We start from the raw sequence: 27,703 nt of genomic DNA, 5'->3' as shown, positions 1-27,703 counted from the left end.
GCTGATCCCACGTGTGACGCTTTCATTCCCGGCTCAGTAATATTCTCATAGCGGGGCTTTGCATATCTCCTGCCGTATCTGTGTGTGTCTGTCACTGTGACTGTAGTTCCCAGCCTATAGTTTGAAATAGATATGGAAGGAGACGGCAGTCAAGCCACATCCGGAAGCCTAAATGATTCACAACATGACCCGGGGTAAGAATCTTTTTAAATGTATTCCTAAGGTACGATTTTTTTTTCATGTTACAACATCTTGGAGAGGACTTCGACTGCCGTGCTGGATTCGTCCCCACAGTACGCACTTAAACCGTGCACGGGTCTGTTTCCAGATGCAGTTTTAAGGACCCGAGCTTTGTAGCGAGAGTGGCCTCCCCCTTTCATGTCGATAGACTATAATTACTAAGCGCGAATGTGTTTTCATAGTCTTCCTTTATCCTTTAAGGTCGCTTTTAGAAGTAGTTAGTCGTCAAAATGGCCGAACTGACATCTGGACTCACTTCTGTTGTGTTTTCCCCTTACAGTAAAATGTTTATCGGTGGCCTCAGCTGGCAAACCTCACCAGGTGAGACTGTTATTCTCTTTTACACCGTATCCAGTATTTCTTGTTGTTTTTGTCGCTGTGACTGAGTGCTCGTTGTGGCTGCTGACGGTGTATGTGCGAATGTGCACTGTGCAGTAGTGTACTGTATGGGATATCTCACTAGTGTGTGCGCACGATGTTATTTTTGATCTCCGTCCATCTGAAGTCCTCTATTCGACCCCTACGCGCATCGCGGGGTGTTTTTGAAATACAGTGACAACAGCATGCCCATATGTTTCTGTCAAATGACCCGACATATTTTCTCTGTTCACAGACAGCCTTAGAGACTATTTTAGTAAATTCGGAGAAATAAGAGAATGTATGGTGATGAGAGACCCCACGACAAAACGTTCAAGGTAAATATGGGGCTTTTCTACTTTTCCTTCCCAGTGCATGTAGCGATATCGCTTACTTTGTCCGTGTTTAGTATTAATCCAGCGTGTATGTGTGTGTCTCTATGTCCGCGCGCGCACGTGTTCGTGTGTGTCCCCGTGTGCGCGCGCCTGCGTGTGGTTTCACAGCAAGCCAGATAAGCTTAAATGCTCACTGCTGTAAAGCTGCAGCCGAATGCAATTTGACATTGACTTTGTGACTGCACCACAGTGTTGGTGTAGTGTCGTCTCATATTGTAACATACCAAAATAATCATCAGAATTGTCCTCAGTTTCTCTTTCAAATCTGCCACAAGAAGTCCATAATGTGGATTTTAAAATACATTTACAGAGAAATGTTGTAACAATAATAAGGTCATTGGAATATTATGCCCATTGTAATGCAGATAATTGTGGCAAGTTGCAATATTTTTCATCATTTGTATTTGCAAGAAACAAAATGTATTGTAATTTTTTGTTTTGTATGTAGGCTTTGCATTTTAACGTTGTTGTTGTTGTCGTCTTTTTGTCTTTGTTTTGCAGAGGATTTGGGTTTGTTACGTTTACAGATGCTGCCAGTGTAGATAAAGTCTTAGCCCAACAACACCACGAATTAGACTCAAAGACGGTGAGTTAATTGTATCTGCACATTTTATTTCTTGTTTTGTGTTTGCACTGTTCTGCCCTGTCATAACTGAGTGACTTTTAACTGCCCGAGGCCTTGTGGAGAAACACCTCTTAAGGTTAACAGGCTGGGTGGATCAAGGTCATGTATAAAGGCTAAATGTATGATGGGCCCTTCAACACTAAGCTTAGCAATAAAACACAACTCCAGGGTGAATATTATATGTGTTCACTTTCACTTCTCTGGATGAATGGGACTGACACGCCCCCTTCTTGTTGCAGCCACATGTGCAGTGTGCACATATCTCATGTTCCACTGAAGGGCGTGCTGTCTCATGCCTGCTGCCTTGCTACTGTTTGACCCGGCAGATATTGCATTGTGTCACGCTTGATGCACTGATACTGCAAGTGGGGAAAAATAGGTTTGACACACCCCAAAACAATACTGCCTTGCTGTCAGAGTTCTGTATTTGTCAGTAAACTAAATTAAAGCAGAATTAAACAACTTTTTAAACTACAAAGATCTTATTCAAAATAATTTGCTTACTTAGTTACTGTAATACAAAATAATAATTTGATAGGAATGGTGAAACAGTGTAACAGCAATTCGTGACCTTCTATAAGTGCGTGCTTAGTTTCAAAGAATTGTCTGAATTTACTTCCGTAAATAAGGCAATTGATTCACAGACACACACATACATGCGCGCACTGCATTGATGGAAAAACTTTGAACTATTGTAGATTCTAGTTGCCTTTTGAGATTTGTCAGTAGATGAATAATTAAAGATGCTAGTCATTTTTGAGAGATGTCTTACAGTGATGGATTAGACAGGGTTCAGCTGAAATTATATTTGTCTCGGATTTCTCCTTGGCATGTGTTAATATCTAGATATGCCAGCATACTTTTGGAAATGGAATAGTGCACGTTGAGAAAACATTACTGTGTGTGTGCTACCCCGGCTGAAGGCGGCTCTAGATGGATAGTTTTTTTTTTTTAAGGATTTTGAAAGACAAATAGATTGTACTTCAGATGGCAGAATATATAATACACTCTGAAATCTGCATAGGATATGGCAAGTAATGTAAATTAAGTTTTGTTGTTCATTGTAATCATATTCTAGAGCTCAAGAAGTGATTGGCACAGAAGTGAGAAAACTTGCCTTTTGTTGTTGTTTATATTCTTTCGATTGCAAAGTTTAGAGAAAATGTGGCTGTTCTTTTTTTTTCTTTTAATTAGTTTTTCTAACAGCTCAGTGATGGAGGCGCTACTTCTCCAAATGGGCTTATGGGTTGAGTTTTCAACTTTTCTGAAAATTAGTTATTCACCATCAAACAAAAGACACACACACCTTTACAAAATGAATGATAACACTAGGTCAAAATACATAATGGGGCAAAAACATGGTGGGCATACGGTGGTAAGGTTATTAGTCCCCCGTCCCCCCCCCCGAAAACGATCAGACCCATCCTGTTATGTTTTTGTCTCAGGTGGGTCTCACTGATATTTTGCGCTTTAGTTGTGCTTTAGTGTTCCTGAGTGGATGGATTCTAAATGTTGTGTCTGAAGCTCTATCAGCTCTTTTATTGTGTTATGGGAATATGGGTGACAGCTACACACAGCAGTGCTTCTGTTGTGAATCAGTGAGTACAGAGAGAAGACAAGGTTCTTGGCAGTGAAATGACCAGTAAGTACGACTGATGGCATTGCAAAACATCTATAGAAGGGAGTACGTAGCAGCAGGTTAAGGGGCTACTTTAAAGGGTAATGATACATAAATACTTAAATGCAGAAATAGTTAAATTCTTGGTACATTTTGGATTATTCTGTTAAGATATTCATTGGATTAAACTTGATGACCTTGTGCTCATACCACAGTCTCAAACCACTGCTACTTCTGTGTTGCAACTGACTTCCATTGCAAAATATTTCTTTCACCCATAAGATAAAGGTCTTTTTTTTTTCTTATCTTTTTATTATATTGAAGTTACCAAACTTTTGCCTACAGCTCATACGTAACATCATTTTCAAAATGTAAAATATTGGTGACCTATTTTCTTATGTATTATGCTGGAGTAAAAACACAGGTTTTTCTTGCTCCTCTGAAGCATATTAAGTGGAATGCAAATTCTGTAACGTGAAACTACCTTTTTGTGACTGTGGATCGCCACCCCTGTTTTGTATCCATATTAAAAGAGAGAAAAAACTTTGCAGCTACATACATATGTATGCAAACAATTGTATTATATCACACTTATTGTTGGTTATTGATCATATTTGGCAGACTTATGTCATACTCTTCCAATTTGACAGCACCTCATCCTGAGAACTGAACAGTGACATTTTAAGGTCTGGCATCCAGTCATAATTCTCTCTGAATTGTGGCCTTAGTGTACAGACACAGCAAGTAACTTGAGACTTATTGTGAAACTTTTTATTATATTTATCATACCTCTGTCAGGTATTATCTTTCCTTTAAAAAAAAACAATGTTTTGGAAGTGTTTTTTTATTTGAAAATGTTTAAAGTATTTTTTGGTGCTTTTTTCTGCCTATTAAATAGAATGCAGTGGAGAGCTGACAGGAAATGAGGGAGAGAGATAGAGAGAGGCCTGGCTGGACTCGATCAGGGGACGTTGTGATTACACGGTCAGCGTCTTAAACCCTTAGGCCACCAGGCTGCCCAAAATAAATCGTTTTTAATGACCATTAACATAATCATATTGGATGGTGACTTTCACACAGTCTACATTTAAAAGTTATGGAGCCAAATTAGATTTGCATTTCTGTCTTGACGTTAATTAAACAATTTTTTTGTGTGTGATTTATTTGTTTTGTTTCCATGGCCATGTATTTTGTCTTCATAGCTCCCAAACCTGAAATATATTGATGATACTGATAGTTCTGTAATAATGGGGATACCTAATAGCTTCCTCATAACAGACAATAATGTGAAGCCATGTGTTGTTGTTTTTTGACGGACATTGTTGTAAGTGTTTTACAGTGTAATTGACATACCAAAGACCTGTTGACTCAAATACATGCAGAAATTGATATTTCCTTGCTGCTAATGTGCTGTTGTTTATCCATCAGTGTGCAGTAGAAGATTACAAACCTAGCTGTCTGCGTTGTTATCCTCACTATTAGTCATTGGGCTTTATCTGCTGTGCTGTTGTATATCTTAGCATTCATTCTATCAAGATTGCATTGCATTAGGATCTATCATATCTCTTATAAAGTTTCTCAGTGCTAATGGAAAGAATGAACCAGTCCAGCATATGTGGACGGTTCTTGATGCGTTTGCAGATGTTGGTTTGATACAGGCCTCCTACTTTTGCAGTGCCTGGATGAATCCTTACCAGTATGTTTGTCCCTAGTAACCTTGAAAGGAGTGAGTGGCTGGAGGTACTGTGACTGAACAAGTTGAGTCATGTTATTTGTACAGGGAAAGTGGAAATCTTATCTAATTTCTATTTGTTTATCTCATTGTTATTTTATAGATATAGTTGGATGTGTGTATTGAATCATTTAATACTTTGGCAAAAAAAGGATTTCAGTATGGATCATCATTTTACCATAATGTTTATTGTAGTTGAGCTGTAGAAACAGTGTAACTGCAACCAAAATGCCAGGATGGGCGAAGGTAGGCACACCATCACAGGCTTCCTCTTCCGCTTTTTGTCCGGTTATGAAAACACTCAGACTAGGATGAATGTGAATGAGACATATGGGGAAGCACAGCCTAGGGCTTCAAAACACACATGCTCGTAATTCAGAACATATTTACCATTTTTCATGATGCTTTGTTCAGTTCAGAAATATGCAGCTCAATGCATCTGTTCCTGAAGATGAACAGGGGAGATTATAGTACATGATTTTGCATTTGAGAAGTAACAGTTGAGAGCTTAACAAGGCAGTAGATTGATTCCAGGTTGATGTTTGTTATTGTTTTACCTAAAGCAGTGATAGTAACTTTTAAAAAAAAATAAAATTTGATAAAATATTTAGCAGGGCTAGGTGGACCTACCAAATGCTATATCTGAAAAAAAGCCTTTATTGAATGACCCCAGGTCAACCTATACTCGCAGTTTTGATGTTGTAGGTAAGGCAGGAAACAACCCAAGAGCAACGGAGGAGAAAAGGAAAGAATGAGCAGCTGTTCTGGGCCGATCTAAATCGTATTCATCATGTAGGATTTTTAAAGTCAAATCAGTGAGCTAAACTCTGACTGGCTCTTGTTTAAGTATAGCAGGTGCTCTGTCTTCTGCAGTTAATTATGGCTGAAGGCGTTATTAGTTCATGCTGTATCTGTCTCTTGTTGGTACAGAACATCAGATGATGGCAGTAATGTAATATCTTGTGTAATGCCAGTGAATCTGGATCATACTCATAATAGTGTAGCATATTTTTAAGAAGATAAAAAAGATGGCCAATTTTCTTGTTGAGCACGACATTGGTGAAATTCTCATTATTGATTTGAGGAGCATAACAAACTACCTTTCCAAGGTGTTATTCCACCGCGGAAATCAGTAAAGATTGACAGCCCAGATATGAAACATTTATGTTTTAATTTCTTGTCTATTTTGTTGGTATCACACATGCACACCTGTGGGCCTGCTCTCACACTTTAGTTGGGAGAAGCTGTAAGCTTTGATAAGCCTTTTCCTTTTAGCTTAAACACCGCATCATCATGCTAGTGTAGATATGTCTTAAGAGAGAGGAAGAGAGTTTACCCAGGAGCTGCATTAATATATTAAATCCTTTTGTAAGATGTGAACTTAAGATATATGCTGTTTCTCTGCCCTGATCTCCCACAGTCGCATGCAGAAGCAGCCCTCAGAGACCCTATAGTTAAAGGCTGTGGAAGATAAAAGAAGGTGGGCTAGGGTTGGGGAGATTCCTCTTGGTCTGTTCTCATTTATTATGTTGACATATCAGCTTGTATGATGTCTTAAGGATATCCACTTTTGTTATGTGTGAGAGAGTGTTTCGTATATATAACAATGGTGTATCGGAACTGTTAATTTGAAAAAGTCTTGTTAGGGTGATATAAAGAGGGTATAAGGTGAGCAAATACTTAAACATGCTCCACTGGAGAGGCCAGTTTTGACTTTGAGTGAGAAAAAAGCCCTTGACACAGACCACAGCTGGATACTTCACCAGTAGTGCATCCTTAGCATCTCACTAGTCATGCCCTTGTGCTCCTTGTGAACTGAACTGTGTAAACTTAGATACTTAAGATTTATCTGAAATACCCACATTGCAAAACGCACACAACTGTAATTGTTGAGCCCTTTGAAAATGACATCACATTAGAGGCTGCCAGTCAATTGTACATAACATGTACTGCTACCATTAGATGGTTACAGTAATTTAATCAATAGAAAAAATTACCCCATACATCCTACAGACAGTTAGATAACAGATGCTGGTAATAATCATACTCCAAATTTACCTGTAAGAATTATTTTTATTATCGATAGTATTGATAATAAAAATAATCCTTAGTTGCGTAGTAATTAATTAATTACTATCAATTAATTTATTTTATTTATTGATTAATTAATTAGTTAATTGTTTGGGCTATATAACATCAAAAAACAGTAAAGAGAGCCTGAGGGGATGTCAAATATCAAATATCTGGCTTTGTCTGTCCAACAGTCCAAAATCCAAAATATTCAATCAACTACAATGTTAAATGTTCATATTTGAAAAGCTAAACTAGAGAATGTTTGGATTTTGTAACATAAAAATGACTAATACATTTCTAAAAATAACCACTAATTAATTATCAAAATAGTTGCAGATTAATTTACTGTCGATCGACATATTAATAATTCGACTGCTCTTTGCAGCTCTTCTTTATACTAATCATGCAATCAAATCAGTCATGTTATGACATTTTGAGCACATCTTCCAGGCCAGTCAGTGTGTGTTGAAGTACTGCTTGTACTTGACTTATAACAACAATGGGCATCATCACTTTGTAGATTGTCTAGGCTGTTGTGTATAAGTCAAGTAAAGTTTCTTTCTATGCTCCTTAATGAATATTAAAGTCCAAATGACCTTCGTACTTTCACAGTTAGAAAACAATAAACAAAAGGTAAATTTCCGGTGTTTACCTGCTTAATAGTGCTGGCTTCCCTCATGGAGCCACTAATCTGGCAACCAATAAAACATAATGTGGCGCACATTCATATTCAGAGCAGATTGTTCATTCAGCTCCAAGTCAGGTTTCTAAATGTCTATTTGCTGTTTAGTTTGTATGCACTGCTTGTGATGTTTCCATGATAAAGACGTTTCCTAGAGGGGGGGTTAATAAAGTACTTTTACTGTGACTAGATGATAACCATACAGCTACAGCTGGATGGGAGGTCTAGCTTTCTACACTACAGTTATGTGTCTTCAGTTTATGATGGTTAATATGCTACAGGAATTAATTCGTGCTGAAGTGTTTTAATGTGCTTTTTGGTACACATGTTCCCCAAAAATTGCCTTCTCTACTTCTATATCAGCTTGCTATTTGTTCCCAGAATCCATTAAAAAAAACAGAGTATGCCTAAACTTGCATTCATGTGAAAGAAATAGCACAGAAAGGACAAGAGTGTTTTTCCCAATCCATTAAGAAAAGTACTTTCTGAAAAACTAAATGGACAAAAACATGCAAGGTCTAATTAATAATATATATTTTTTTGTTATTTAACTTTTTTAAGGTATTGATAGATCAAAACAGACTTCAGTGAATGTGGAATTACTGAAACTAGTGCGCTACCCAGGTCCGGTTGACTGATCCCAAACCTTATGGTATGTGTGTTACATAACAAAAACGTTCCAGGAAGGAAGTATCAGGTAAAACCGAAACAACATAATCTGTTTTAATGGTACGGTCAGTCAGTGCAAAGGGTAATGCATATTTTAGCTATATGAAGGCACATTCTACATAAAAAAAAAAATATATATATATCACATGCACATGCACATGAATATGTAAACTATGAAACAATTTCTATATCTCCCGTCATAATTTCACTTTTCTCAAAGGAGTCATTCATCATAAGTTGTGACCTAAAAAGGTGCTGCTACAGCATTTCTCAGAAGGATTGGTTAGTAAATCCTCATTACCTAATTTGGTTGCATTGCTCTGAGTGTGATTTAAACAATCTTCAGTATCATAGCCTTGTTTTGAACATAATTCTGTGCATATAATTGTCTGTTTTTCATAACTGCAATATTTTAATCTGACAGAAAACTATATGACCTCCATTGCTGCTCTGTTTAAGTGCTCTCTTGTGCACGTTGAAACTAGAAGCTTCTTAGTGAATAAGAATTCTCAGCTGGACAGAGAAACAATTAGTTTATGCAGTATGATGAAATGAGGTTTGATATGTTTTGTATATGCTTAAAAAGTAAGATACATTACCAAGTATAGGATGTTGGTATTCAAAGCATAATGTGTTGTCTTTGCTCAAATAGGGCGCACAAAATAATTGAGTTTGAATTGGTTATGCCTGGGGCTAAGTGCTAAAACAAATCTTTAAATGAAATTCATTACAAGCAGAGTTGCCATACCCAGGTGTTATTGAATTCATTTCTCATTTTGACCTGATTTAGAACGATAACAGTAATAACTGAGACTGACAGAAAAGATGACAATGACATTGCACATCATGGTTTCCCTTCAAACACATTAAAACATAGTCTCATTGGCTTAATTGATCTGTGCAGATGGTGTCTTTTGTTCTTGTTGATGCTTCTTGATTCATTTTCTTTCCATTGTTTTTCTCAGCAGGAAGACATATCATTTTCTTAAATAAATCCATTTGTGCTGAAGGAGTAACTTTTATGAATGCCATAGAATTGATAGGCCAATTGTAAATATTTCAGTAGAACACATGGCACATTGCTTTTCTGTAAAACACAAATGGGTAATAGTAATGCAATAATCTAATTTTATCTGTTAATTTTTGGGGGAATGTCTATTTTTATAATTCATTTGTATGCAGGCAAGGGAAATTTAAGATCACATTGCTGTTTCACATAGTTCCTCATTGCAAGTGCAAGGTTGATGAGACCCCCCACCACATACCTTCATACCAGTGAAATTAACGAGGAAAATGAAGCTAATGAGATAACAAGCCCAAGATGGAGAAACAGGCTGATCTGACGCATCCTCCTGGTTATTTGGCAATATCTGGAGGCGTCACCGGACCTCAGACTCTCATTTTCTCCCTGTCATATTCAATCAGCGATTCCCGCCTAAAATAAAAGCAAGTCTCTGCTGCAACCATGATCAGCAGAACGGTAGTGTGGCTGGCTTCCACACTAACTTTTTAAAATTTTTTATAAAGCAGTTGTGATTCTTTTTTAATATATGTTAGTTGGCAGCAGCAGCAGATAATTTGGTATCACCAATATTTTGGAGCCTAGTTCACACAGTAATTAGCAGTAATAAATATGTGGTTTCCTAAAGTTCATTGCCCAATGCAATGAATGCTGTGCCTAGAATGTGTCATTGAGCGCCATCAATTGTAGATATTAAGTAATGAGGTCAGTGATATTGGCCAGCTCCCTTCAAATACTCATAATAAATTTTGTGTCACTGTGCAAGATTTACATTTTTGAGGTGAATGCTGTTTTGTTTTTTACCTAAAGGTCTGCCCAGTGACATTCCTGAGAAACTTACTTAACTTGGAATCAAACAGACATTGGGCCAAATCTCTGCACCAGTGTAATTAACAAGGGACCATGTTGGGTAATAGGCCAACAGTAAATTTAAATGATTGGCTCTTTTTAGAGTAGGGATTAATGTACTTACTAATAAGGTTCTGTTGTTGCACAGTGCATTAAATTGTAGTGTACTACTGATGTATGAACTGGTCAGTGGAAACAAAGGAATTTATGTCACATTTACTATCAGGTATTTTATTTGCTTCCAAGTTATCAAAGCTGGTGCACATTATTGCAAGACAATGTGCATATCACAAAATAAAGAATATAGGATATTAAGTTACCCACCATGATCCTCCATGATTTTCACAAAGGAAAGGTCCTTAGTGAAAATAATGTACACTGACCAGTGTGGTGGGACAAAGGGAGGAGAAAAAAAAAACTAAAACTCTGACAAAAGTCTGGTCTGATTTAGCAGACCCAGTGTGTTATAAAAATTCCTCCTCTCTCTGTTCTTATCACCACTTTTATTGGGTCATTCATGTGCACTTAATTTGTAATAGCAATAATTTTGACAGCACTTGAATGCAGCTCAGTTTCTGAAAATGCTTCTCAAATTCAAAAGGAGACTGTTTCACCACAGGCATTATGCAGCTTTTGTAAATCTTAATAGTTCAGGTAAATTGTTATCATTGTGGGGGTGGAAATATCACATTTTAATACATTAAGTTTTGAATATGTATTACTGCTATTAAATTCCAGTATTTATTCCTGACCACAGAGGATGTAAAATGCTACTATGTGAATGGTTGCACTCTGGTTCCCAGGTTCAGGCTTTAAGAAATATATTTCAACACCTGTCCATTGCCTTTAAAATATAACAGTTTTTCTTTTAACAACAATGTTACTTTTCTTTTCTCATTCTCAGATTGATCCTAAGGTTGCCTTTCCCCGTCGCGCCCAGCCTAAGGTAAGAATAAATTGGTCACTAACCCTGCTCAGAGAAAATTATTATGTCTCATGTCACTAGCTTACCTAATTTTGTGTGCTCACACAGCAGATACAAAGAGGCAGTGGTTGTCTGTTTGTTATTGTAGAGAAATACCTCGTCTGGCTCCATTGTTCTCACCTTGTCTATGCTGTTTCACCAAAGCAATTAAAGTTGTTTTTAAAGTTGCACTGTTTTATATCTACGTCATTTTCCCCCAGTGCTTTATGTTTATATTTGCGTTTCATCTCTCATCATAGTTGTTTTTTAATGTCAAATGCTTTGAAATTAACGCTGTCCTACTATTACAGTATAGTTTCATTAAATCAGATGGTGGCAATTTTAGTATGCATTAGTATAAAATAAGGCTTTATTGTATGTTTAATGCAGTGGTGAAACCATTTTGCTTTGGTAACATGTCTATTGGCTTGGCGGGATTGTGACTGATGAGACCGGCTTTAATGTATCTGCTGAGAACGTTTGCTATTGGTTGAATGTCTTATTCAGGTGTCTTGTGTTGGCTGTTTATAGTTTTTTTTGCAGGCGCACACGAATGTGAAATGGCGAGAGTTTTATTTTCAAGTGAATATATTAGCCTGAGTGAATTAGCAAGAAATGATTGGTGGCTTCTCATCGACAGTGATGAATTACATTTACTGGCTGAATTATAAGTCTATGCAGTTCTGCAGCATTCGGAGTTGAATGGGATTGAATGACATAAGTGATTTAGAAATATCTTTAATTGTGGTGCATGCATGTAGAGCTTGTCACAATTAGCATGGAAAGAATGGGTGATTTAAAAAATAAGCCAATCTCCAATCATGCAGGAACTGTCGTGTGAGCTCCTCATAATGCATATTATCTTTTCCTTTTCTTGATTACTGGTCTTGAGCAGTTCTATTGACAATTAAATATTCAGTGTGTGCAGATGGTGCCGTGGCGTAGTCAAGAGCTTTGTTGACATGCCCTTTCACACCATCTCCGAGCATTTAATGTGCAGGCTGTAGCCCAGTACAGTGTAGCGCTATTCAGCGTCGCTATCAGGGTTTTTTCCTCCTAAACCAGGTGGAAATCGATAATAGATTTTCTCCTTCCCACTGGTTCAGAGAGAGGCATTGTTAAAGAGTTGGTCAGGTTTCAAATGAGGAATTGGCAGTGCAGGCTTTCAAAGCCAGAGCACATGGTGACTTAAGGATATCGGCATATGGTTGAGAAACTACCAGTTTTTCTTCACATTTTCTAACATGGCAAGTGTATCACTTTAACTTCTTTTCTTCTGCGCCTTGCTCATACAAGTTGAAGGGGCAATAAAACTGCTCAGATGTTTGACGATGCTTCCAGTTTTTAAGTGAACAAGAACCTCCTCTTGCTTTCGTGGTTGTTGTTCCTCTCTAACAGTGTTGTACTTTTTTACCAATGACTCAGAAGTAAATACAATATTTTGATTTAAACATATTTGTAATTCTACCTTGCGTGATTCATAACTTGGTGAAATAATGACACCGGAACATAATTTGTGGCAGTGCAAAAAAAAAAATAGATTTATAAAATTGCTATAGGGCAAGCTTGTTAGAGAAGAAAAATGGTTGTATTGAATGTGGATTATAAAGGATCTTAAAGCAGTGGGATTAAACCAGATATATTAACATTGCATGGGTTTGTACTTTCTGTTCAGTTGATTTAAGACCTTTTAAAAAGAAGTCCCATTCTGAGGTTCCCATTTAGAAAGTTCTCTCTATTTTGCATTTGCTTTCTTTTGTCCCTCTGTCCCCTCCACTGTCTGCCTGCCTGGCTGCTTATGCAGCTGTTGAATAGGCCTCGTTCTTGTTTAAAGAAGCTCGCCTTGGCAGGTGCCTCAGTGGCACGGGCTTCGGGGAGCAAATCGTGACGAGACCAATCAGCGTTAATTTTCTCACGGCTAACAATGACCTCACAAGTAACCCTGCCAATGACCTCCTGCTGCTGAATGCTGCAGTATGGTAAAACTATACAGTATGTACAGCACGTAGAGTAATGCTGAAAACAGACAGGAAGTGAAGGTGAACACAGAGGACATTTCACTGTAAACAACTGAAGGTGTTTGCACCGGGATGACAGGATCACAGGAAAAACAACTTGTATCAGCGGGCGTAACTGACACTGCCCCAAAACATGGACAGCTCCGTCGTAAAGAGACGGTCAGAAACAGACAGACAGGAGTTTGGCAACAAATAGTCATTAGGCTCTATTTAAGTAGTCAGCCTGGCAATCATTTAATTTAAATCTGATATGACAAGTATGACATAGTCGACTTGCTCTGAGGATTTGTATAGGTACGTACAACTCTGGAGAATTTTAAAGTGAAATATTAATCTTTTTAAGGCTAGTAGTATTATACCTGAATTGTAAGTCATGATGACATAAATATGTTCTTGTATGACAAATCACTCAGAGTGTGGATTACCTCTGCTTTTCCCCATGCGTTTGAGAATGTTGTGTATCTATCTACATTTTTTTGTGACCCTCTGCACTAGTAAATGGCACACAGGGGAGATAACCACAGATCCTGTCAATCAAAGACAACATGCTAAAGAAATGCAAACTGGCACACATTACCAATGAATAATGCCACACAATTAAAGCTTATCTTAAGTGAACATTTTGTATTAGAAATATAAGCTGTGCTTACAAGTCATGTCAAAAGGTATCAATGCAGACTAGTCCACAAATATTCAGGGATTAGGTTTCATCTGCAAATGATTGACAGATGAGAATGAAAGGATTAAACAATGATGTGATGCAAAGTGTTTTATGTACATTCATTTATTCTTTGTCTCCTCCTAGCCTATTTAGCCAGGCTGGGGTTAGCCTTGGCTAAAGGTAGCTTTAGAGGTTGAGCTTTATGAGAGGGTGATGCTTACAGATGCATGCACCTCTGTCCTGACCGCATCACAGCCGTGCCAATAATGATGGCAAAGTTCACCCTCTTGTAATATTGCGATTGTACAATGGTTACCAACAAAATGAAAGACAGAATCAAAATGTATTCATATTGTGGGGCATTCAAAATAAAATACGAAGTGTTATTTCTGTCTCCCACTGGAAAATACTCATGTCAGTAGATTCTAGGGCTGCAACTAACGACTATTATGATATTTGATTACTGAAACGAATAATAGACTATTTGGATTATGAATAGCAAAATAACGCAATGCCTCTCATTTAGCTATTAGCCTTTAAATTAAACCTGAGGTTGTTTTAGGCACGTGCTAATTAACAGTCAAGACAATAAAATAAATACTGCTTTCAAAAATGCATCTTTTAATGAACATTTCTGCTGCAGCAACAGAAAGTTCCACTGAAATCACGTCCTGATAAACAGCTGATCTGCTGTTTTAGTGACGGAGCAGCTTTCACGCCGGTACTGCAACACCCCGGGACAAACTGACACTGTATACAAAGAAAGGAATAACGTCATGCATTTCATTTGCCGAATTTACAAGAGGGGATCAAAAATAACTATTTTGTAGTAGACAGCGTTTCACAACAAATATAGTTTCCCCTAACTCAACAACTCACAAAACTCTGTGATGTTTTTAAGGGAGTTCGGGGCGGATTGCGGGGCCGCCGCCTCACGCACAGACAGGAGAACTGTTTTCTCTTCTTGAGAAATTATGAAATTGTCCGGTGTTGTCTAATCTTGCGCACTCGGCAGCAACACGTTCTCCAGCTGGGAACGTCGCCATGAGCGATGCATTATTTATGATTGTAAACTCAGGGCACATCTGGAATGTGAACACGGCCGTTGTGTATCATAATTATGTGCTACTCACAGCACCATTACTGTAACAATCAATCAAACTGACCAACTGTATAGAAAACGTTTCAGCTCATAACGTGAAGTAACACGGCTTTAACGTGGAGCTAGCTCGCTAACTAGCTTACCGAGACGAGTCTTCATCATCCACAGAGACACGACGTTACGCGCCTCCTCTTCAGATGCTCCGGTGTTTCCAGGAGAGCTCAGCTTTGCTGCGGTTCACGACCTTTCTGGCTGTGTGAAGATTGAAATGCTGCCACACTCTGGAGGTTTTAGGTTGTGAAGGTGTTACCGTAGCTCTGATGTTGTAACTTTAACGTTACTGTTCACATCACTTTACTCTGTTAAGCTGACGGTGCTGCTACGGCCCGATGACATCATGAACGAATTTTTGTCGACTATGTCTATTAGTTGTTGCACCCCTAGTAGCCTCCTATGTTATGTTTCTTGTAAATAAGATAGTGGTTGGGAAAAATATTTTTTCAATGGATAGATTTAGCTACTATGTCTGCAAACTTCACATATATTTGCGCTGAAGAGAGTTTCCCTATTATCCAAACATTTCCAGTTACTCCAGGAGTACAAACTCCCAGCAACAGGAGCATGCAGTCCTTCATTCAGCAATTGGACCTCACATCTCCGAAAACTTTGTAGCAAATTTTCAAATCTGCTCTATCTTGAGAAATTGATCACAGATTTGGAGTTTAAACAGCTATATTGCCGTAAAAAAAAACTATTAAAACTGCATTTTGTGACACAATAACAGCAATATTATTACTTACAGTTGTGGGTTTTCTCCTCCGCAATTTCTGCTTGGAACGTGCATTCTGGTCCCAAGTTGCCACCCGATGCAGGCTTGTTAAAACGGGTGGAGCGAGAACACATCCGGGTATTTGACTGTACTTTGCTAGATGCAGACTTTTCAATTGCAACAGTACATAGGCTGCGACTGATGACGTTTCACAAGTCCACAAGAACACAAGTACAGACAAGAATACAGATTGAGAAACAGCTTTTGTTTATGTTATCGGCAGATATTTCAGAATATTGGATTTTAAAATCCTTAATAATCAAATCCCTGTGGGTCGGGTTGTAATGAACTTCAGCAGTAAAAATGTTTAACTGACAGTCACAATATAAAAATATTCTAGTTTGGTCTAGTCACAAATATTATCCAAGTGTGTTTTTAAAGTCCCATTCCTTTTTTTTTCTCATCTAAATTTCCAGCCTGTTGAGATACTGACAATTCTTTTAAAAACCCACATGCCTTTTTTAGTATTGTGACTGTGTAAGGAATGTGTTAAAAGAAGACAGAGGCGAGATGATGCTGTTTCTTGCTGTCTCCTTGTTTGATATTTTCCAGTAAGGTTCACCCTGAAAGATGTAAACGAGGCCTGCACTGTTTCCCGGAGAAATCAAAGCGGCGATTTCCGCCGACATTGTTCGAAATTTACCACTCAACTGCTGGCGTCATTACCACTACTGCCGCTGCTTTTGTTTCCCACAGTGGAGTCACACACAACCATGGCATGTCCCAGCATGATTTTAATTGCCAGTGGGACCATGGCCACTTCAGTGGGAGATGAGCTCTGATGGCTTGTTATGGAAATGAAAGGAAGTAGCAGCAACCATTTACAGAGCAATGGGCGTAACCCTTTCCTTGCGCCTCATAAAGGGATTTGCCATGTGAGCCATCCCGAACAGGTTGTCACTGTGTCTCTGGCAGTCTTTGGGATGCAGACAAAGGGCTCTGTCTGTGCACAAATAGTTGTGTACTGCACAGAAGCAGCTGCGACAACACTTCCAGAAATACTTGCAATGACAGTTTTCTGTCCTCGTATTAAACTGCTTGCGTTAATGTCAGGAAGGAAGGAGGAAGGTAATCTTGGTTGAGGTAATTCTGAGTTATCGGTCTAAAGTATCATCAGAGTACCCATATTTTACTCCAACCTGTGACAGCTGTGACTGTGGCTTCCCTGTTCACAGCCCACTGTTAGTGTTGTTCCGTCTCTGGCAGCTGGAGCCTTCTCTTTCTCACCTTTTTGTATTTGCATGTCACTATCTCTTTTGTTCTTTGCCTGTTTCTTTTTCTCCTTCTCTCTTGCACTTCTTTTCTGTGAGTGACAAATTGACCAGGACCTCCATATCCTCCGCTTGTCTGTGTCCCACACCTTCGTTAAGGGACTTTGTGTGCTTTATGTTCTCATCTGCGGAAAAGACTCTGGTGTATTGTGGTGAGATCTCAAGTCTTAAGTTTTTAATGAAATCTAATAATAATGCTGCATGAAGTAAATACACACTCTGGTCCCTTGTGCCTTTTTGTACTGTGTGACATAAACATGCACTCACAGGCACATAAGGCCACATGCACCCATACAGTAATAGAGAGGCACAGGTGTGTAGTTGTATAACACACACTCTTTAACTTTTCTATTTTACTTATCTCTCACTCCCTCATTCCCCCTCTGTCTTTCCCTTTTTGTGGTCTTTTCAGTGCTTCTTTTCTAGTCTTTTAGGATTACAAGGCCTTGTGAATCCAGTCTTACACCTTGCTCAGTTATTTGATCTAGATTTAGCATTATGATATTCCCCTTCTCAAAATGATCCTTATTTTAAATGACACAGCTCACTGCTGCGAAAATGAAACCTCTGTAGCTGCCAGCCCCTTTGAATGTCCCCGTGAGTTTATTAAAAGCACCAGCCTCCCCCGTTCCAACTCTGGTCTGCACAGCTGCATGAATCTGAAAGAATATTCAAGGACAAAAGTCTTTAATGTAGAACAGAATGCCGTATCAATATCTTTTATTCGGCTTTACAGTTTATGACAATGAGCCCTCCCAAATATTTATTATGTGAAAGAAGATTATTTCTTATTAGAAATTTCCTATTTCAGTGCATTTCTACTGTGCAGATAGCACACAGAGTAGAAGAAAGAGAAGGAATGTTATGTTGTGCAGGCTATTATCTGAACCTGACGTCGCATTTCAAGGCATATGGCACAGGTCTTATTCTGGTGAGCGACCAAGATGTCCCACTGAAAAGATTTTTGCTGTATTTCTCAAAATAAATGCACTTTCGAGATGGGTTTCACAGCTGACGCTAAATGCACTGACGTTTCACTGAAACTGGAGACAGACTGAAGACGACGGAAAAGTGACAAGCGAGTTGATGGGAATTCTTCACTGTCAGTCTCCTCTCACCCCTGAAAAAAACAGATGTGCAGCCAACATAAATAAACCCTCCTTTAGATGGAGGATGACACAAGAAGTTGTTTTTCCCTGTGTGGTAATGGCTACTGTGCTGAAGCTGGAGATGGGTTTAAATCCCTGACCCGCCAGCTCCTTTGCTTTCAGTGGCCTCTGTGGAACTGCTCCAGATGAAAATGGGGCCAGAGCACAGACATATGAATGACTGTTTGTTTGGTGGTCAGACACAATCACCAACTGAGTGACCCAGTTAACTGGTAGTCAAAGCGATGCTCAGTTTGATTCATGCATGTTTTTCGTATGTATCTTGTGTCCCCCTTTTTCATGCTTTCCGCCAATGTTTATGCTTCAATGGAAAGATAAATGATGTGTGAATGTAAACGCTAGTGTAGTAATTTTTATTTATTGCAGATATAATATGAACACACATTTCTTTTGTTTGAATAATTGCTGGATCGCTTGTAAATGTAGTGTACATGTGTGTGTGATTCTTCTTTCCTCGGCCTCCTTCTTTCTCTGCTCCGGTCTCCTTGGTTGCGGGTAGAGAGTAATTAGGTTTTCTAGGGGATTGAGGGCTTCTTACAATGCTTACCAATGGCAGCAGTCAGGCAGGCTAGTGCTGGCAGGGCAGAGAGGACTGAGGGCTGTGCAGGAGCCTGGCACTGCTAAACCTGATGCTGACTGACAGTAATGAGGACAGCCTGCTAGCCAGGATAGAGAGGAGAGGAGAGGAGGGCATGGTCCTCCACTATACCTCTCAAGACCTCTTATCAAAGCCTCTGTGCGTACGCACACACATATACACACACAAATACAAACAACACAAGCACAAACACATAAAAAACACAGGTTTGATGTATACTGTGTAGACCAGAGCACTCACAGGGCTGTGTTATATCAGTCTTATTTTGCTTTACTCATGAACATTTATAGAAGGAATGCAAAAATGCAGTGTGTTTTATAAAAGCAGTTGTGTGCCTTTAGGTATGCAGAAAGGTATTTGTTCACAGTAAAAATAGCATATTCATGTTTTTTGTCAAATAAATTTGTAGTAAATTACAACCAATAGTTTAATATATTTTGTGTGTTACTGTAGTGCCTGCAGGTAAGAGTAATAAAATATGTGGTAGTGTTTGGTTTTCTAGTGGTCTCTCATCAGAACAATGTCACTGACAATCTAAGTGGCTAAGTGGCTCGGCACAAACCAACAGTGACTCTGACCTTGGGCCATCCGCAGCTGTAGCACTGTTCTGTATTAGTACACTGCGATTATGTGACAGGTGGATTAGCCGATCGTGTTCAGCCTTTTCATGATATGAACATCATTTTCTGATCTCCTTTAGTCTCCGCCCATCCAATGTGAAAAACCAAGATTGGGAATGAAGCGGAGAGGCACTTAACTTTGAAAGTCATTACTTCAGGGAGTGGCATTGGCAGCTAGAGAGGCAGATGAAGAATGCATTTCTATTTTTTTTTTTTTGTGACCTTTTTGAGATTGCATTTGAATTAAATATTGGAAATAATTAAAAAGGGACGTCCAGCTTAATCGTTTCCAGTGTGTTTTCAGACGCATCACCTTACTGTCCTGTTTTTTTTTATTCTTTTCACCACCTTCACCCCTGTGTTTCTGCTTTCAAACACGCAGTCTGGGACCTGTTGAACAAAGAGTTAAATGTGCTATGCGTTGCAAGAGAGGCTCAGGTGTGTCAAGATGAGTGCAATTATTACCAACAGACATTCATCTATCCATCTATCATCTATCTATATCTATCATCTATCTATCTATGTATTCTAAACTAGCAAAAAAATGTATAATGTACATTATATCATGAACTTGACCATAAATATGCAAAATAAAATGCTCAAAAATTATATGTTCACTAAGAAAACATAAATGGTTAAGTGTGATCTTGATGCAGAACTTAGCCAGTGTTTTGGCTGTGTCTTTTAAAAAAACAGAGTAACAGATGCTCATTTGGTTAAATATGTGTTCGTAAATATGTCTATTGTTAGTAAGTTTCTTTTACTTCATCAACTCCAAGTTTTTAAACATACCGTATCTGTAGCGTCTTTGTGATTGGAAAAGTAAAGCTAAAGTCTGATCATTTTGTGTTGGACGTGTCTGTCTGATAGGGGGATTGCCCGACCAGCTCACTGAAGTGTTCTGCCATGATTGGATCCAGTTGTCATTGTAGAGTAAGATATTGGAATCTCGCAGGCCAGATTGCTCTTTCTCAATTTGACGTCGTGTGACAGTTCATGCTCTGTAGTTTTTATGTGCTGCCCCGTTTTATTTTTCCGGGGCACCAACCTCTCAGACAGACAAGCCTGTCAGGTTGTGCCGTTGTTGGTAGTGTGATTAATAGTGATGGCTAATAGCTTTTGTTGCCCGTTTCTGGTTCAACTGCTTGTTTGCAACATGTCGTTGTATCCATACTGGAGCTTTGAATTAGTTGCAACATTACATCCTTTTAATTAATTGAAAAAAATACATTTGCTCAGTGCTTGGATCATGTGACTACTCTGTTGTACCTGATGTGGCTATGTCACTTTTAAAGGTCTAGGGTCATAGTTTGACATCACCAAAACCAATCTAATGTTTCGTTTAGTCACTGTTCCCAGGCAGTCAATAATAACCAAACATGACTTGGATAGACAAAAAATAACAAGCAGCAAACGGAAATATATTCTATGCTGTAATTACATATTTCAGAACTTGAGCTATTATTTTACTTGTCACTCTCAGCAGCTGTGTGATGTGTTTTCTTTGTGTTACACACTAAAATATCTTAACTAGAAGGTGACTATGGTGTATCTGTTGTCACTCTGATGTATAAATATTATGTAATTAGCTGAACGCATTTTGAACAGGGATTCTTTGTTGTTTAATTAAAATATGCCCTAATGGTCTGCTATTTGTTTCACTTAAACAAATGAGTCTTGATAAAAGATAAAAAGGTTGACAGGATATACGTGTTTCAAGAGTATTAACATAAACCAATGTAACAAATAAGAATCACAGGCCCCAAATTTCAGTCCATTCCTATCCTCTTACTTTATGTCTGTGATTTTTGCCTGATGTCAGAACCACTGAAAGGCAACTGTTATGCATGTGCTTTGCCCAGGCACTGCCTAATAGCTCCCAAACCGCCCCAGTGGCAGAAAATCTGCATGGTATTGTTGATAAGAGGAAGAACTAGATAGAATCTGAGGGTTGAGCTATAACAAAGCATGGCAAGATGGACGTGCAGGAGTAAAAACAGGCATGCTGCTCAACATTTATGGGACCCTCATGCTTTTTCTCTGCAGTCACGTGCAGGGCTGTCTTTCACTTCCAAGTTAATGTACAATTTTTCTACCTAAATGGAGATGGAATAAAATCCTGCTCTGAGCTGAAGTCACATGTTTGTTTTTATATGATGATATGTTGCATCTCTTGCAATGTGTCACACTGTATGATAAAAAAAACGTTATGAATGTGTAAGACACCAGGTCTTCAATGCTGAATTACATCTAAGTCAGGGCGCTAAAGAGCTTAGCTGTTCCTCCACATAATGCCTCGGTCCTCAGCTGTGACCTTTCTCTTCTGCACATCATTCATGATTATACCGCTGACATGTTGGCTCATGCCAATAATTTTTCATTGGAGGCAATGTCAGCCACATCATATTTTATCATCTGGATAAATTTGTGTGTTGTGTTTGCATGTAGGCTCGCCATAATTTGTATTTGTCTGTTTATGTGCATGTCCTAGAGATTAGATTTTGCATTTAATTCAACTCAGAATAATTCAGAGGTGAATACATTCTGGTAGCAGCGGGGAAAACGCTAATATCGTTGCTAAATGAATGATATGTAACATGAATGAATAGTGTGTTTTAGTATGTAGAAAGTGTGAGTATGAATGCATGTGTGTGTTGAAATTGAGTCAATAAACAGTGAGTTTACTCAAAATAATGCCACAAATCAACAGCAATGATGCACAGACTGAGAGCATGATGAGAGGAGGTAGACACTATGAAATACAATCAATTTATGTACAACTATCTGAACCATTTTGACCTTTAACTAAATTAAAGGTGTTAATGTATAGGTCTGAAAAATTTTCATAAAGAATACTGATTTTTACAGCCAGATGTAATAGCGATGTTTTGTCTAAGTGCACCTCATATTGTATACTCCTGTGGCTGCAAGCTTAGAAGTAAGGGCTTAGGTTTGCGAATGGTTGCATACCAATATTTTGAGAGGACAGAATTGTCCCTACCATTATTTCAGCAAAGTTGTTTGCATTATCTTTGGAGTGAAGTCATATTAGATAATTCCGTGTTGCCCTCTCAGAGTCTAAGTCTAATTATTGGCTGAGATACATGTGACAAATGCTATGCTGTTGTTTCAGAACAATGGACAGAGAGACAGGGTGAGAGAGAGAGCTGCAAGCCGCAAACAGATTTTTTGACGCATTTCCCCCCTGCTGATTTTGACAGAGATTCGTTCATTCGATTTAAAAAAATATTTAGCACTCTGCCAGCGCTACGTTTTTATGGGAGTGCTCAGATTAATAAATGTATTCTTTGATTTTGAAACAGTAGCCTTAGGGCTTGTGTCCATATAGTAGTTTTTCCTCTCTCACCGCACAAGCACTTCATCCCAGCACTCCCCAGCACTTTCCTGCCAGAGAAGTACGCTATATGTTGTTGTTATTTATGTGTTGTGTCCCTACCACTGTTGACACCGAACCTATGCCCTTGCTTAGAAGTCAGAAATACGGCTTGTTATATTTGAGTGCTTTTGCTGCAAATAACAAAATGGACCTTGTAACAAAAGCAGTCATTTTTGTGTCTGTTTCATTTTTTATGTTAAAAATGTGACTACTATGTACTGCACTGGCACAATCAACAGGAGTATAAGTGTACAACAGGCACGTAATTGATGTTTAATTCGTGTAACAGTGGTTATTATAGACAGACAACATGTCTTTATACATTTTTCCTAACAATAGAAGGAAAGCATTGGCTAGATACTGTTTGCACTAAATGTGTGACAGTGCTAATTATCTCCACAGAACACCAAACAAAAACATAATAACCCATAACCTCCACCCTTACATCAGTTGTTGACACAGAGTCTTTTTGAGTCAGTGACCTTTTTATACAACTCAGTTTCTTTCAGTATGACTACACCACCCGCTCCACTGATCCTAAATACTAGCCACTATTTTTTAACAAAAGAAAATGTTCACTACTGTTTTAGATAGGACTGAAATGCTCTCTGCTTAATTGAAGCAACACGTAACTGACGTAATTACTGCACATTATCCATTGTCAGAGTTAATGTCTGTGTCAAGCTTGGCTGTTCACAGATTTGATTTATTGTGCCAATTGTGAAAATTCAATATTTCCAGCAAAATTAATTCAACTTTAAATTGGATATCGTACTTCTTGGCAGCACATTGTCAATGTCTTACCACCTTGAAATCTGGACCTCAAAGACATCAACAGGTTTCACCTGTTCAGAAGGTTTTATAGGGCAGCCAGTTTGGACTTTTATTTATGGTGAAACTGTATTTGCCACATGGTGCGGATGAGAGGACCTAATTTAATTTACTGTGATTGACACTGGCCTACCACATATACTGGTAATTTATTCCGTCTAATCCAACCTCTTTTTTTTTTTCAACTGCACCCCAGGTGTGCCACTGCTGTGCCAACTTCTTTGGTGACAAAATTACCAAAAATGTGTTCTTGCACATGGCACATGTGTTATTGCTGTGAATTTCCACTGCTGCCTGTGCTTTCACCTCGATTCATTAAAAGAAGACCCCTTGTGACACTCTGTTGGAAAATGCAAAACAACCCCACAAAGAAAAAAAGCCTCCTTCCTCTGTGTTGCTACTGCATAGTAGTGGAGAATGGGAAATATTCAAACAGAGGTAATGCATAAGCAGGTCAAGTCCCGTTTGTAACACTTATTTTGTGACTTAATTTTCTCCTGTGTTATCATACAATAATGAAAAGTGTTGACAGATTCATTTCCTTGCTGCTACCGCCTAAGACCATTTTGTGATTTCTAATTGATAGCTACATGCAGCAATTTTATAGCACTAGACAATTTTATAGCACTTTTAATTAGTCCAACTTTGACCTTCTGTTCGCATTGCATTTATATTGCTCCAAATTATTTTCACCTTCTTGCCTCATTAATGTTTGTCAAATGAATACAGGCATTGACAACATAGTAATCCATATGTGCACTGTACAAAATATGGTGGGATTCAAATTAATTGATAATAGCCTGTTGCATCAGTTGTTTGATTACTATGGAAGATATTATTGGACTTGAATATTTGTAACCCACAGAAAACAATCCACAAATGTCTACTATGATGTGCAAATATTTCACTATTTATAAATATGTATTTTTACATTTGTGATGTGTAATATCATATCCACAAAAATACAGAGTGACCTCTACACACAACAGTTTTTGCACATTTGCAGATTGCTTTCTGTCAATTTGTGGGTCATGTTACATTTGTAACTTCCTTTTTACACATTTGTGGAATTTTGTCCAATGTTTACTGCGGAGATCTGTGGGGAAAAAGAATATACATAAATATCTCACTACCCAAAATATGTATTTTTACATTTGTGTTGTGTAAAGTCATGTCCACCAAAATACAGTGCAATTTGCAAATATGTACAATTTACTCTGTACACACATATTTTAATTTCACATACAAATTGTTATTTACGCATTTGTGGATCTATTTTTACACACAAAACAGTTTTTGCACATTTGTGGATTATTTCCTGTCAATTTGCATGTCACGTTACATTTGTGACTTCCTTCTTACGCATTTGTGGAATTTTGTCCACTCTGTACCACAGAGATCTGTAAACAGAGATCTGTAAATGCAGCAATGGGCGGTAGCGACAATGCCTCTCATGAGTTGTAAGAATATCCATTGCACCCAGGGTCATCTGTAGGAGACAACAACTTCTGCTTCTGCTGGACCACTGGACTCTACTCAGTCTAAATCTTTCTGTACAAGGGTTAGGGTTAGGCATTTCAATTAAGTTATAACATCTTTTTACATGAAATGATAAAAAAGATTACTTTTTATTTCTATGTTTTCTTCCCCACAAAAAAGGTAAAATACAATCAGTGACATACAAACAGTGTAAATAAACGAAGTCCATATGGGCAAAAAAGTAGAAAGATGAAACTTTGTGCAAGATATACACATACTGACAGGTACACAGTAGTATATTTATTCTTTTTGTGGTTTACCCAAATCTTGAGTGGTATTCAAATTTTTCACATCAACCTAAATGACACAACTGACACAAATTAGACCACAGATCTCCATTTGAAAAGATTTTGTCCCAGACATGCTTATCAGATAGGATTTTTGCTTTTAGATGTTTTATTACAGAAAGTGTATGAAACCCATGACCCAAATAGTCATACATTCTGTCATTGTGTTACTTATGGATGGAATTAAGGTGGAACAACTATTTATTCTGTTAATTTTAAATAACAAATTTATTAAATTTACTATTTATTACCCTTAAGGACCCCTGGTGGTCCAGCAAATGGCTATTAATTTATTAGCTGCAATAGGGCTAGTCTGTTGTCTCATGTTGTCTAAGAGGTCCCCCAGTAATGTCAGTCTTGGGTTGGTTGGGAACGACACCCCAAGATAGATCTCCAGAATTGAGGTGTCATGTAAACCCTACTCATGAGCCTTACAAAAAATACAGTCTTTCATGCAAAAGCTCAACGAAAAATGGACATTGACTGTACTTTTGAGGGTCATTGGTCCAGCAGAAGCAAAAGTTGTTGTCTCCTACAGATGACCCTGGGTACTGCAACGGATATTCTTACAACTCATGAGAGGCATTGTCGCTACTGCCACCTGCTGGTGTATCTAATAAACTGCTCTCACATTTACAGATCTCTGTTTGCAGATCTCTGTGGTACAGAGTGGACAAAATTCCACAAATGCGTAAAAAGGAAGTCACAAATGTAACGTGACCTGCAAATTGACAGGAAATGATCCGCAAATGTGCAAAAACTGTTTTGTGTGTACAAATAGATCCACAAATTTGTAAATAACAAATTAAAATGTGTGTACAGAGGGAATTGTACATATTTGCAAACTGCACTGTATTTTTGTGGAAATGATTTTACACAACACAAATGTAAAAATACACGTTTTGGGTAGTGAGATATTTGTGTATATTTTTTTCCCCACAGATCTCCGCAGTAAACATTGGACAAAATTCCACAAATGTGTGAAAAGAAAGTTACAAATATAAAATGACAAATTGACAGAAAGCAATCTGCAAATGTGCAAAAACTGTTTTGTGTGTAGAAGCGTGATTTTACACATCACAAATGTAAAAATACATATTTGTAGATTGTGAAATATTTGTGCATCATAGTAGTCATTTGTGGATTGTTTTCTGTGGGTTAAAAATATTAAAGTCCAATAAAATCTTCTATAGATTACATGCTATTAAATGATCTGTGAATGTAATATCCTCTGTGTCTTTTGACCCCGGAGAGATTTTCTAGCAAAGGTCTTATGCCACATAAAAAAGAAAATATATATATTTAAAAAAGTAAGTGAATAAAAAATGCGAAGGGGATGAGGCTATAACAACCACTTAGTTGACTAATTGACTAAGAGAGGAAACCCTTACATACATCGTTAGGGAATCCAGGTGTATGATGACTCTCCACTCACATAAATCCTTTGTATGGAACTAGTTAATCTCCCATGTAATATTGAGCAGATGTATATTAGTGAATGAATAAACACCAACTTTAGATGAATCCCAACTGATGAGGTGTTTAGTATTCGTTTGGACTTTATCCATTGAATGAATATTGAATTTGTATGAACATGCGTGCCAGCATGCACCACATGCAGTCATGGTCAGCCAAATAATTTGGCTACTCTTGAAACATTACACTGTAACTGTTGTTGTGATATTGAGTGATTTTATGCTGACACAGTGTGGCAGAGCTTTCACTGACTGAACATGACAGAAAGTCCTTGTCTGAGACGTGGCAGTCAGGTGTACACAGTGCTATGCTGTGGAGCGTTGCTGTTTTTGAGAATTTGCATACCATGTAAATCTTGCATCTAAACAAGGACAATTTGAGATCATTTGGCACCAGAGGAGGGGAGAGAGGTTTAATTTACTCCCGCAAGTTAAACAAAGGAGTGAATGACAAGATTCCATTCATTGCAAATGGAAGACGGCAATGAAGAGCAGGCAAGGGTGGCTAGCCAGAGCAGTAAAAACACTCTATATTTGATGTAGTTCTCTGCTACTAAAAGTCGACCTGTACTTAGCATTTAAATGGCAGCAGGTAGTCAGTAAACCGAATCTTGTCTGCCCTGATTTTCAAATTGGACAAATGTTTTCTCTCTTGACTATTAAAGATCCACTGAAAACAGT

General features: G+C 38.1%; 1 protein-coding gene across 15 annotated transcripts in view; it reads left to right on the top strand.

Annotated features, from left to right (window-relative positions):
* The window catches only part of msi2b (musashi RNA-binding protein 2b), a 253,360-nt gene continuing 225,657 nt past the window's right edge, over positions 1-27,703 (top strand). For 8 of the 15 annotated variants that reach the window (XR_005443102.1, XM_038709129.1, XM_038709123.1 and 5 more), the window contains exons 1-5: positions 4-194; positions 521-561; positions 854-935; positions 1,494-1,578; positions 11,166-11,207. Coding sequence is in view for 14 of the 15 variants with exons in the window: in XM_038709129.1 (XP_038565057.1) it covers positions 133-194; positions 521-561; positions 854-935; positions 1,494-1,578; positions 11,166-11,207 (312 nt within the window). In the remaining variant the exon portion in view is untranslated. Of the gene's footprint in view, positions 195-520; positions 562-853; positions 936-1,493; positions 1,579-11,165; positions 11,208-27,703 lie in introns of all 15 variants that reach the window. The other 7 variants (XM_038709130.1, XM_038709128.1, XM_038709122.1 and 4 more) reach the window with 2 other exon arrangements.

This window comes from Micropterus salmoides, unplaced genomic scaffold, assembly GCF_014851395.1.
Source record: "Micropterus salmoides isolate LMB-PRFRI ecotype aquatic unplaced genomic scaffold, ASM1485139v1 Ms_hic_scaffold_9, whole genome shotgun sequence".
NCBI classification, from domain to species: domain Eukaryota; kingdom Metazoa; phylum Chordata; class Actinopteri; order Centrarchiformes; family Centrarchidae; genus Micropterus; species Micropterus salmoides.
Note: the sequence above shows the minus strand (reverse complement) of the source record. Positions and strands in the feature narration are given on the sequence as shown.